The sequence below is a fragment of the Miniopterus schreibersii genome (genome assembly GCF_964146895.1).
Source record: "Miniopterus schreibersii genome assembly, chromosome: 10".
NCBI lineage: Eukaryota > Metazoa > Chordata > Mammalia > Chiroptera > Miniopteridae > Miniopterus > Miniopterus schreibersii.
Genome location: NC_138110.1, coordinates 2,735,126 through 2,747,978, shown reverse-complemented (window position 1 = coordinate 2,747,978; position 12,853 = coordinate 2,735,126). Strand labels below are relative to the sequence as shown.

The following is a 12,853-nucleotide window of genomic DNA, read 5'->3' as shown; positions in this document are numbered from 1 at the left end:
AGCCTCCGCCCCGCCCCGCCCCTCGTGACGCCGCCCGCGCGGGCTCCCGCGGGCTGGAGCGCGGCCCGGAGCCCCGCCGAGCTGCGCGCCGCCGCGCCGCCCCCGCAGCCCCCGCCGCGCGCCGCGGAAAGGCTGCCCGCCCGGGCGCCGGTGGGAAAGCTGGCGGCCTCGTCACGTGTGCTCGGCGAACGCGAAACAGGTCTGATCAATTTCCGTCTGCGTCTGCCTGGCCCGCGCGCCTATCGACCGATCATTGATCGGTGTCTGCACAGACGGAAGAAAAGGAAAATGCATGCTGCGGGTCCTTGGGTTTCTGGGTTACTGGGGGCAGGGAGGGTGCGGGGGTGCAAAAACCGGCCTTTCCAAAAGGAGCTGGTCCCCAGGCTTATTTTAAGCTTCTGGGCTGGCCAGTTCCTTGGACATACGCACGGCCACCTGGACCCTCAGCCGGACCCAGGGAGCCTCGCTGCACGGAGAAGCGTCTTGTCCGCACCTCACCCACAATGCTTTGCCGCCCATGACCGCCGGCCAGTTCCTGAGGGGCGGGGCGGGGCTGCTTCTGTCCCTCTCTAGGCGCCAGGCCAGAGAGGAAGACCTGGGAACAAGAGTTAGTACCCTGGGACGAATTATGCAGCGAGCCTTATTGGGAAGCATTTTTGTAGCCAGAATTTCAGACTTTAGCTCTGCTCCGAGGCAAGCCTGAACCGTTAGGGAAACCAACCCTTAGCTTGTGCTCTGCACCCTTGGGGCCCTGCAGGCACGTATCTCAGTGACTTTGTGCAGAAAACGCAGAAGCCTGGGGAGCAGTTTGGGGCCAGGAATTCTACCAAACTCATGAAAGAGGATTGGTAAAGAGCATTCAGTATATCTAAAACCAATCAGGCCGGTTGATTTTTGCATAATTCATTAATGGTGAGAGCCATATGGGATTTTTTATTACCATCCTATGTAAACTGACCAAAAAAGCATACATGCTTATTGTGAAAAGTAATACAGCGAAATTCTAGGAAGAAAATAAAGATCTATAATCCCACCTCTTTCTCATTTTATGGAGGAAGGGGGCTATTACCAAATAAAGTATTCACTTTCAAATTGGAGCACTTCTAGGCCACTCAAAATAAGAGGCAAGAGCAGCACCCTGTGGTCTGAGTCAACAATTTCACAAAGAGATAAGACAGTATCATATGTATTAATATATTAATAGTCTTTTAATGGCTTGATGTGATAGTGAGAATTGAAAGGGAGCTTCCCCAGTAGAGTTTAAGCTCCATGAGAGCTGGGACATGGCCACAGTCCTGCCATTTTCCAGGCACTTCTGTAATTATTTGTGAATGAATGATTGTATGTGGGACCTTAGCCTCACAGATTTCCTCAATATGTTATTTCCAAGGAGACTGCGTGTGTGTGAATCCATTTGCAGCATCTATAGTAGTGTGACCTCGTATCCAATATCCACTGTGAAAAGCAACAAAGAAAAAATTAAATTGTAAACATAAGGCAATCTCCCCCACCAGTATTTTGATACTATACAAATATTTAAACACAAGCCAGTGAAAACCAGCCCAGTTCTGGATACAGGACCATATGCAATAAATACTGACTGTGCTCTCTTCAGCAGCACATATCCAAACTCGGACCTATACAAAGAAGCTTAGCGTGGGCCCTGGGCAAGGATCACAGGCAAATTCTGAAATTTGTGAAGCGTTCCACATTTTTAGAAACAAAGTGTTTCATGCTTATAGATACAGAATAAATTGATGGTTGCCAGATGGGAGAGGAGTGGGGGGATGGGTGAAAAAAGGGAAAGGATTAAGAAGTACAAAGTACCAGCTATGAAATTAGTCCCTGAGATGTAAAGTACAGCATAGGGAATATAGTCAACAATATCTAATACCCATGTATGGGCTTATTGGGCCAATAATTTGATAAATCATATAAATGTCGAATGGTTACATTGTACACCTGAAACTGATACAATATTGTATGTCAACTATAATTGAAAAATGAATTTAAAAAATACTTATTAACAGAGTTCTGTTGCTTATAGTTCCAAGGATAAGGTCCTTTCCAAATATAAGAGGAATAAAGAAGTCACCTCCCCAGCTGTCATCGCCTCCCGACAGATTGAGCAGGAGCATTTCAAGCACTACAGAGCAGGTGATGGAACCCGTGAGGGAACACCTTACTTAGATTTGTTCTGTTTTCTGTTTGTTTCTTGTGTGTGTTCATGGTATTTATTACTGCATGTCTGTTTTCTAGACAGTCCATCCAACCCTAGATGATGCCCAGCCATGTGATTTTTTCAAGAAAGGGAGTAGGGTGAATGAATCTCATCAGAAAAGCGGGTAAACAGTTTTCATATAACTGCTTTATCTTGTGAAATCGTGTTATCTCAGGCCTCCAGATTGACTGTGGGGGTTAGGAAAAGAAATAGTATGTTTGTGGATAAGAAACATGCACTTAATACTTTTTGACTAGCAGAAATGAGTGAGCAAGTGGTTTTAAACATCACTAGTTGCTAAAAGTTCAAGCAGTCATGATTCTGGCACTGTTAGCAGAGCCTACAATTTTGGGTAAGCCCCTGAATCATCTTTCTTTGTCAGTTTCCTTTTACCTAAAAAGAGATACTGATTGTAACTTCTACAGATGTGCCTGACAGCCAGAGGTGAGCAAAAGCATTCACAGTGTTAGGTGGAGCTCTACGTGCCGGCAGTTCCTTCATCCATTTCTTCAGCATTTATGGCACGTGTTATGCTATTGGCAATGATTTCATATCCTCCATATTTATGAATTAAGAGGTAACACATTGAGGTTTCCAAAAAGTATGTTTAACACCACGCCCCTTTTTCTTACCTCATCCGACTTAGGGTACTGAGATGCAGTGTCATCCCATCCGACTTAGGGTACCAAGATGGAGTGTCACCCCATCTGACTTAGGGTACTGAGATGGAGTGTCACCCCATCCGACTTAGGGTACTGAGATGGAGTGTCACCCCATCTGACTTAGGGTACTGAGATGCAGTGTCATCCCATCCGACTTAGGGTACTGAGATGGAGTGTCACCCCATGTGACTTAGGGTAGTGAGATGCAGTGTCACCCATGTGACTTAGGATACTGAGATGGAGTGTCACCCCATTCGACTTAGAGTATTGAGATGCAATGTCTCCCTATCTGACTTAGGATACTGAGATGCAGTGTCACCCCATCTGACTTAGGGTACCAATATGGAGTGTCACCCCATGTGACTTAGGGTACTGAGATGGAGTGTCACCCCATGTGACTTAGGGTAGGGAGATGCAGTGTCACCAATGTGACTTAGGATACTGAGATGGAGTGTCACCCCATTCACTTAGGGTACTGAGATATGGTGTTACTCTTGGTAAAATGCTATGTACATGGTAAATAAATGGAAAATAAAATATTTTCAGTTTGGATATGAGATCCTGCCTCAGAATAAATTGCCCCAGAAAGAGTTGGTGTCACACTAGACAAGCACTCAGCTCTCAGTAGTTCCCTGTACCCGCCACTCACCACAGACTAACCCTCCTTTTCATTCACGCTGTTACAAGACACCCTACGACCTGTCCTTCTAAGTAGTGTCCCCGAGCGTCCCCACGTGGACCGCGAACACGCTGTTGGTCCTGCCCCAGCGCTCCCGCCGGAGGGCGCCGCTCAACGGGGGGGTAGGCCAGTTATGGTCACAGGTACTAAGGGTCGCAGTTTTGTTTCTCACAGCAGCATGGATGCTGGCCCGGCTTGGAATAAAGCGCCACGTTCCAAGAACGGTTCGGGGAAAAGGCAGAGTGCGTCCCAGGCCCCCCACGGTCCTTGCCGGCCGAAGAGCGTGCCCCGCGCCCTCTCCCCGCCGGCCGGGCACGACCCTGGAGGAGGCATTTCCCCGGGAGGCAAAGCCGAACGGAGTCCCCTGGGCTGTCGCGGGGCCTCGGGGAACAAGCTGCTCCTGGACTTCCAGTCCCTGAGACTCATGAGAGGAGACGCCGACGAGGACAGTGCCAGCGACCTCTCCGACTCGGAGCGCGTCCCCATCGCGCCTGCTCCGCGCGCGCCCCCGGACCTCCGCCTTCGAGCCGAGGAAATCGACCCGGTCAGCTTCGACCGCGATCTCCAGCCAGGTCAGGGCCACGCCGCGCCCCAGGACCGTTACCCCGACTTCCTCCCGCCGCCCTGTGACTCCTGGGACCTGCGGGACATGGCCGTGCTTGTGAACACGGAGCGCAGGCCCCGCGCCGCGCCGCGCGCCGGGGGGCTCCTGGGGAAGTACGTGGACCGGCTGGTGCAGCTCGAGTGGCTGCAGATCCTGACCGTGCAGGGCGAGAGGGCAAAGGGGGCCAAAGCCCGGCTGCCCGCCCCGACGGGGCCCGCGGGGGCTCTGAAGAGCCCGGGGAGAAGCAAGCCGGCGGCCCCCGTGGGGCCCAGGCCCCCCCGGGACGGCGCCCCCAGGTCGGCGCCCTCGCGGAGGAAAGGCTGTTCCCGGGAAGAAGGCCGCCCGTCGCACCCCTCCTCTGGGACCTCCGCTAAGCCCCCCGGGGTGCTGAGCGCCGGCAGGCTGTGTGCGCAGCAGCAAGGCCGGGACGCGGGGGCCCAGGAGAAGCGGGGGGCGAGCGCGCGGCCGGCCCCCTGGGGCCCGGCGGGCGGCTTCAGGATGGAGAGCGACGGAAACCTGCGGATCCCCACGCAGGCCGCGGGCATCCTGCACCCCGCCGACCCCAACAGGGCCTCCAAAACGCAGGCACACGCAAATCTTAAGAAGAAGGGAAACGCGAACAACTGCGGCCTCGCCTGCCTATCCAGCGAGAAGAAACTCAAAACGAGCGGCGGGAAGCAGAACACACACAAATTCAATTAACGCGAGGGCCTAGATGCCGGGGGAGGGGCGGTGCTGAGGACCGAGGACAGGCGATTCCCCCCTCAGGAGCCCGCTAGTTCTCTAGCCGCCCCCCCCCCCCCCCGGGTGTTTTCAAAGGAAGGCGCCTGGAGGAGGCAGGAAGCCGCCTCCACATTGACCGTCTAAGCAAATGACAGCCCTTCAGATAAGAATTAACCAAGGTCTGTGCCACCTACAGAAACAAGGTGACAGCGGGCGGGGGCGTCAGCCCACCTGAGCCGATGGGCGGCCTTGGAGAGCAGAAGTTGGGCGTTGAGCTCCCACTTTCCCTGCATGTAAGTATAGGAAACTGCACCCACAGTTTAAGGGTGCAGGATGGTCAGGGCTCTCTCGGTGTCCCCATCATAAGCCCCCCAAGCAGAAGCTCTGTCCCATTCAGCCCTAGAAGTCCCTGCTCCTGGTCAAATTTGGGGGCACATATTTTGAGCAAAATCACTTATCATGAGGCCACCTGCTGTACAGAGCCCTTGGAATCTAGTGTTTTCATACATTTTCCCTGTTGTGGGTTTAAAAAAAAGCATCTTAGGGACATCTGGCAGTGAAGTCCCTCTTGGTGTGCTCCAAGCTGAGGATGGGGAGTCAGTGGGTTACCATGGCCTTGCTGTCTGGAGGGCCAGCATGGCACACGGGTGCCCGGCCTGACGAGCCGTGGGAAACCGCTGGGCACGCTTGTGAACCAGGGCCTATAGATGGAAACACACGGACCGCTTGGTATGTAACAGCTATTATGTTACTGATTTGGGATCTGGATCCTGCTGTCTGTAGTACAAACAATGATACTTCTAGTTTGCAAGAGCAGGATTTCAGAATCTTGCTGCGGTGGGGCAGGGGGGCAGTGGAAGTGAAGTTACTGTACGTCTTGTCTTCTCGGCAGCCTTGCTGGCCTGTGGCTTCCTGGCTCTCCCGAGGCTTCTTGCTTCACTGCAGTTAAGACATCTCAGTGACATCTAAGTGACATCTGAAGGCCCCCGGGCTGTGCCTTGAGATTCTGCTGATATACCTGGGAATAGCTCTAACACCTTTGTTTGACTACTTCTTGCTATACAGTATTTTTAAAAATTTACCTTTATTTTTATTGTCGACACTATGACAGATGTCCCCATTCCCCCCACCCTCTGCCCACCTCCACCCTGCCCCCACCCCCCTTCGTTCCAGCCAACACCCACTGGTGTCCGTGTCCGTGGCTATGTGCATGTGCTCTCTGGCTACTCCCTTCACCTTCTTTCATCCATCCCCCATCCCGCTCCCCTCTGACAGCTGTCAGTCTGTTCCATGGATCTCTGCCTCTGTCTCTATTTTGTTGGTCAGTTTATTTTGTTCATTAGATTCCACATATAAGTAAGATTATATGGTATTTGTCTTTCTCTGACTGGCTTATTTCACTTAGCATAAAACTCTCCAGGTATGTTTTAATGAAAGTAGCTGATCTGAACCCTTTAAATGAGTAATGAATACTTTGTTTTGTTTTTTACATACGATGTCTTCTTTTTTTTTACCTTTGGGACAGATGAAAAATGTGGCATTTCTCATTTGAAAATATACAATGCCTACAGACTCTTCACTCAGCAGCCAATATCACCCGAGGTGCTTTCTAAGTTAACAGCATAAGAACAAGATACACAATTAAAACAATAGGCAAATGCTAAATATTAAAATCCTGTTTTAAAACCTGATTGTGGTCATACTAAACAACATATAAAATGTTTATGGTAGTCTTTTCCTTCTAGACTATTTTCAAGTACTTCCAGGTCCTCTTACACTCTCTGCCTCCCACCCCACCCCACCCCTCTGAGAAAGCAAGTCTTACCCTGAGACCCCACACCCTACAGGGACAGAAGTTGGGCATCTCGGAGGCGGCACTCCCCAGCCCTCACTGGAATACCCTTTTGTTTTGAAAACACAGAGCTCCTCTTTCTTGCTTTCCTTCCTTCCCGTGTTACCTGAGTGCACCCCATGTGGCCCTGGCCGCCCTGCTCCTTGTGAGCGTGATGGGTCAGCCCTTTACCTATGCTGGCAGTGCCCTCACCATTCCTCCTCGGCCAGATTGTTTTTTTTAAACATATCTTTATTGATTTCAGAGAGAGGAAAGGAGGGGGAGAGAGAGAGATAGAAACATCAATGATGAGAGAGTCATTGATCGGCTGCCTAGCCCGCAACCCGGGCATGTGCCCTGACCGGGAATCGAACCCCGATCTCCTGGATCCTAGGTCGATGCTCCACCGCTGAGCCACGCCCAGCCGGGCTCCTCTGCCGATTTTTACACAGCTCTTTTGGAGTCTCCGGGCAGATAAATCTCTGGAAGCCCATTACAGACACGCGTGCACTCCTGATGCTAACATGGAAGGGTTCACAGCAGGTCGCTGCCCTCCTGGCAACATTTTCATCCTGTGCTGCTCTCGGGGAGCCAGGGTGAGGCTGGCCTCGTGGGGTCTGAGCTGAACACCATCATGCTGAAGAGATGTAGAGCTGACGCCGCAGATGTTACATTTGTTTCTTGCTCTTTGAATGGAAGGTGGTTGCTCAATTTGGGGAACAGTCATAATGTCACATGGAAAGACAGTTTTAAAAGCCTGAAAAAGTGGCTTTGCTTGCTTTTCTGCCTCAGGTTGGTGGTTTATTTTATCCATTGTTATTGACAGGGTCAGAGCTCCTAACGCATAGTGCAGGTGCATTGCAAACGTGAGCACACGTCTGTTCCTGATTTCCGATCACAGATCTAACACATCCAAATGCACTAAATGCCTCCAGAAAAATCCGGCAGTTTTCAAGCAGACGATGTGGGAAAGTTGAGTCATGAACTCATTCTGTTCAAGTCCAAGCCACTGAATTTCCTGCCCGGCTAGTGGCATGGTCTCTGTTTCTGAGAAGTGCCTCATTTCTGGAGAGTTGTTTACATACAAGATACAAGTTGCATTTAAACCAATTAAAACAACTCAAAAAAATAAAAATAACTAAGAAATTTAGATAATGTAAGAATGTCTTCAGGCTTAGAATTAGTGAGGAAAATTTTAAAAACATACGAAATGAACTACAAAAATATTCCAGCATTATCTATAGTTGTTTAGGTTTAGACTGTTTCTCAGAACTCTACTGACTAAACTGGCTGAAGGTTTATAACTAACTTGGTGGGGGTGAGATTGGTGGCTGAAGACAGAGTTGGGAGAGGCTGCCATGGGTCTACAAGAGCTAACAGTTAAATGGAAGATTTGTCGTAGTCCTCAGGCCTGTTGGGCTAGTTTCCAAAAAACCAGCAATTTCTGCCTCCCATGATATAAATATTGCCTGTTCCGCTTTTGTGTATGCTCACCTGCTTGATCAGTTCTGTAACATATGAACTCTTGGTGGTACTGCACTTCAGGGCAAGAGCAGCAGTGTTATTTTTCATACGTGTATACCTAGAGGGTGCCACTTGAAACAGCCTGAAAGTGTTCTGCACGTTGGTTCTTTGCTGTTAATGAGGAGAAGTACTGTAAGCTTGGCTTTGTGCAATAAAACAGACACATCTGAGTCTCTGTGCATCTGCCTTTTCCTTCCTTGAGATCAACGGGACAGTAGGAAAACACTGTCTGGACTGTTCTGACATGGCTTTGCTTTGCTTTGCTTCCAGTGCAGCTTTCCTTCAGGGCCCAGCGGGTCTCTCCCTGGCCCTGTGAAGAGGCACGGAGGAGGGGGCTCTGCCCCAGCCCCGTCCAGCAGGACGCGGCGTCCACGGCAGCAGGCTGGCCGCACATCTCCCCAGTCCCTGTCCTCTTTTTACCCCTAAAAGGTGTTGAGTGGTTAGAGGAGCTGGATGGGAGGTCAATACAGTCAGAGTAACGTGATGTAGATGGCTCGCCCCTCAGCCAGAAAGGGCTGCGTGCTTTCAACCACGCCCCTGGCTCCAGCCCAGCTCTGAGCAGCTGCTGCTGGTCCTGGTGACAGGCCCTTTGCTCCTCTTAGCTCACCTCTGACGAGATGCATTCTTTTGAGTCCACCAAATAGCAGCAGTTTATAGTTTTGGGGGTGTTACACCCGAACTGAGCAAGTGTTAAAGACCTTACTGGCTTTATTCAACAATACCTGAATTGGGCAGCATCCCTTCCGCAGGCGGGGGAGCCCGAGGAGCTGTGCAGAATGAAGGGCTCGTAGGCAGAAGGGGAGGATCAAGGGAGTTACACAGGACAGCACAGTGGGTGCTACCGCAGGTCACCTTCCTTAGCGGGAGGCAGGCGCCCAATCGGGCAGATGACGTACTAGTGCTGGTCGGGCGACCAGCCCGGTTGGCTGGCTGAAGGTTCCATTTCCAGAGGAGCTGAAACTGTAATTAAGTCTCGACTCAATGAAGTTGGGGCCTAGTCTCTCAATGAAGTTGAGAGACTCCATTTTGGATCTGTTGTCTTGTTTTTAACCAGGGTTTAAAAATATTTTTTTGGTAGTTTGAAAATTAATTAGTGTGTACATAACATGGCAGATTACTTCTGGATGTTTCTATTTTTTCCTCCATGAGGTGACAACTAAACCTTTTCGATAGCACTGAACTTGTTCTATTAATACCTTTTTATCAAAGGAAAATATTTGTATGGTCATCAAAAAGAAACGGGCGAGAAAAGGACTGTTTGACTTCATCCCTGAAGTGTGTTCTTTATTTAGCGTCATCAGAGAATTAAATGGTTTGTCGGTGCCGAAGGTGCTGGGGGCACCCCCTCTCATTCACTGAACACCCCCATACCCTTGTTAAAAGTTAAACTGAGGCATATTAAAAATTTTAAGCTGACTTGAGTAAAAATTGATTCAAACAGGGCAGCACCAAACCAAACTGTTCAGGAGCCCTCCTCAGACAGGGGCTGGGGCCCCAATTTCGTAGAGAAGGTGCAGGGGCGGGGAAAGCCCTTGCCCGGCAGCAGCTTCGGCGGCTGCGTTGCTGGGGAGAGCCGTGTTGGCCTCCTGAGACTGGGTGCCCTTCTTGCCCTCCAGGAATTGGAGGGAGTTGACTAGGCTTGGGTTGGGGTTTGCTTACTAGCTGGCGAGGCCTCAGAGCCCCATCAGTAAGTGACCTCCTCGTCAAAGAACTTTCACATCGCAAAACCCTGTATGTAGCCCAGAGCAATGCTCAACGAGGTAACATGAATCATTAATTTATAAATCTCTTCATAGAGACGTTGTTTGAAAAAATACGACTCGAATGTCCCTGTCCTCAGCAATTTGCTATTTAAGGAATTAACTATGATCACACTGGAAAATACACATGGAATTTAAATAAATGGGATAGTCATGAATATAACTGTCCTCGTTTGAGTGATATTTTAGGGAAAACTAAGGGTATGTATTTGACGTTAGGTTATATTTGGCTACCACAGTTCTACGCTGTGCTGCTCGATTTGTGAGCGCAGCTAGGATTCCTGAATGAGAAGCAGCTCCGAGCACACCGCCCGCCACCCACCACCCTGCCATCGCACTATTTGCAGTTACGGGCACTTAAAAGCAGCAAGTACAAGAAAAACACACTTTCCTTTTTTCTCTTTTTACGGGCAGATAAAAACCCTATATGAAAGGTGTTCCCTCCACCAGAAAGAAAGTAGCACCCTTACCATCCAGGCCAAGACCAGAATTCTACAGATTTTATTTGTTAAAGGAATTGTTTTCTTGTTTTCTTTCTCTCGCCTCGCCACACGGTTTACTTTTCCACAACTGCCTCTCTGCCCAACCTGTTCATAAAAGCAAGTGAGTCTTGCCGATTCCTGGGGTCTTCGTTCCTCATAAAGCCTCCCATGGTGTGCAAAGCGTATTTCCAATAAGCTACTGTGCTCTCCTCCTGTCTGTCTATGGCTCTTTAATTCTCAGGCCCAAAAGGAGCCCTAAAAGGCGAAGGGCAGCAGCGTTTGTCACCCCAGAATAGGCCCCTTTGGCATAAGGATTCTTCTAGGCTGATCATTTTTAAGAAACAGAAAACACAGGAGAAGCTCTGAAAGCAGCAGTTAGCCTCTGTGGGAGATGCCCACTTCCAGGGACATCTCCATCTGGAAGGGCCCTGCACCAGGGAGAGGAAGGACTAACTCTCCAGAAGCCCTGTGACCACTCATCGTCAGGCAGGGCCTCCAGTCTGTGGGCACCCCTCCTGAGTGCTGCTCTTCCTGGCCTCCTCCCCCAAGGTCTCCTTGTGTCTTTACCTGGAGATGGCGTGTCAGGTGGTGCTTGGGCTCTCAGCCAAGGACCCGGCAGTAGAGGGAAAATCATCTTTCCTCCCCACAGGGTAGAGGGAGAAGTTTCCCTCCCTGCAGAATCAAAGTCTGCATTTTCACAGGATCCTGGGGGCTGACTGTTGGGAAACCTGCTTCTTGGGCACTTCATCGTCAGAGTTGGGACTGACTGCTTTGTCAGCATGTCTGGCTAGACCCCGTCCCTTGTGCTCTGGCCATGAGTAAGCCTCTCCCATATCAGTGTCTATTTTCTCCGGGTCCTGAAGGCACTGCACTGGCTCTGGGACTGATGGCCTCTGGTAAACTGTGCTACAAGTGACTGCTAATGAGCAGAGGCGTCTTACCTTCACCTTGAGCACATTTCCTTACATTCACACTCTTCTGTTTTTAAAGTCCAGGTATGCGGTGGCCTGAGTGGTGGGTGTCAGGGGCTTTGAACATGTAAGCATTCTTTTCCAGGTCCTTCTGAGGGTCATCCACACGCGAGGGTCATCTACAGGGGAGGGTCATCTACCGGGGAGGGTCATCTACAGGGAAGGGTCATCTACAGGGGAGGGTCATCCACAGGGGAGGGTCATCTACAGGTAAGGGTCATCTATGGGGAAGGGTCATCCACAGGGGAGGGTCATCCAGAGGAGAGGGTCATCTATGGTGAAGGGTCATCCACAGGGGAGGGTCATCCACAGGGGAGGGTCATCTATGGGGGAGGGTTATCTACAGGGGAAGGTCATCTATGGGGGAGGGTCATCCACAGGGGAGGGTCATCCACAGGGAAGGGTCATCTATGGTGAAGGGTCATCCACAGGGGAGGGTCATCTATGGGGGAGGGTTATCTACAGGGGAAGGTCATCTATGGGGGAGGGTCATCCACAGGGGAGGGTCATCCACAGGGAAGGGTCATCTATGGGGAAGGGTCATCCACAGGGGAGGGTCATCCAGAGGAGAGGGTCATCTATGGGGAAGGGTCATCCACAGGGGAGGGTCATCTATGGGGGAGGGTTATCTACAGGGGAAGGTCATCTATGGGGGAGGGTCATCTACAGGGGAGGGTCATCCACAGGGGAAGGTCATCTACGGGGGAGGGTCATCCACAGGGGAGGGTCATCTATAGGGATTTCCGTATCTCCAGGCGTGAGCCTGACCAAAGAGTTCAAGAGTTTAAGTCCCCAGGCTGGTTCCAGGACAGTGAAGCCTGTTCCTCACGCCCAGCCTTCTGGTCTGGGCCAGTCCATCCGCAGTCCCGTCCTGTGTCCTGCGCCCCCCAGGCGGGCTCCACCTGCAGGCAGCTTAGCGCCAGTGACGTCATCCTGCCCCTCCCCGCAGGCCTTGTGGTCTCTCTCCCCACAGCAAATAGGTGGCCACCCAAGTGAACTCCAGGTGTTCTAATGAAAGAAAAAGCACATGTTTTTACCTCAACAGGATGGTTTTGATGTAGAGAAACCAAAACAGCCACCAGGCTCTCTCTCGTCTGGCGGCCTCCCCTCTCCTCCCCTGAACCAGGCGCATGACCGTCGCAGAAGGCGGCAGGTGCTCTACCGCACCATCGGCCTTACTCTGCACTTGCGAAAAGCAAAACACACCCCCATCTGTTCTATTAGGCAGCACTTCTCCCCTAACCGCTCATTTATAACTATTAGTTGAATTAGTAGGGGGAGAGTCAGCCCGCACCCTGGCGGGGTGGCTCGGTGGGCGGGGTCCGCCCGGCCTGAAGGGGGCTCCCGTCCGGTCAGGGCCACGCCTGGGCACCAGGGGACGGGCGGGTGCGGCGGG

At 51.2% G+C, this 12,853-nt stretch overlaps 1 protein-coding gene across 2 annotated transcripts; it reads left to right on the top strand.

Moving 5' to 3' along the window:
• Nucleotides 1-6: 6 nt before the first annotated feature.
• FAM217B (family with sequence similarity 217 member B) lies at nucleotides 7-6,580 on the top strand. 2 transcript variants are annotated; one of them, XM_081149198.1, is made up of 4 exons: nucleotides 7-214; nucleotides 2,061-2,157; nucleotides 2,260-2,345; nucleotides 3,737-6,580. In XM_081149198.1, exon 4 carries the CDS (start codon nucleotides 3,741-3,743, stop codon nucleotides 4,866-4,868), a length of 1,128 nt encoding a protein of 375 aa, XP_081005324.1. In that variant the 5' UTR covers nucleotides 7-214; nucleotides 2,061-2,157; nucleotides 2,260-2,345; nucleotides 3,737-3,740; the 3' UTR covers nucleotides 4,869-6,580. The 2 variants fall into 2 exon arrangements, with proteins under 2 accessions (XP_081005324.1, XP_081005325.1); XM_081149199.1 differs by lacking the exon at nucleotides 2,260-2,345.
• Nucleotides 6,581-12,853: the final 6,273 nt, after the last annotated feature.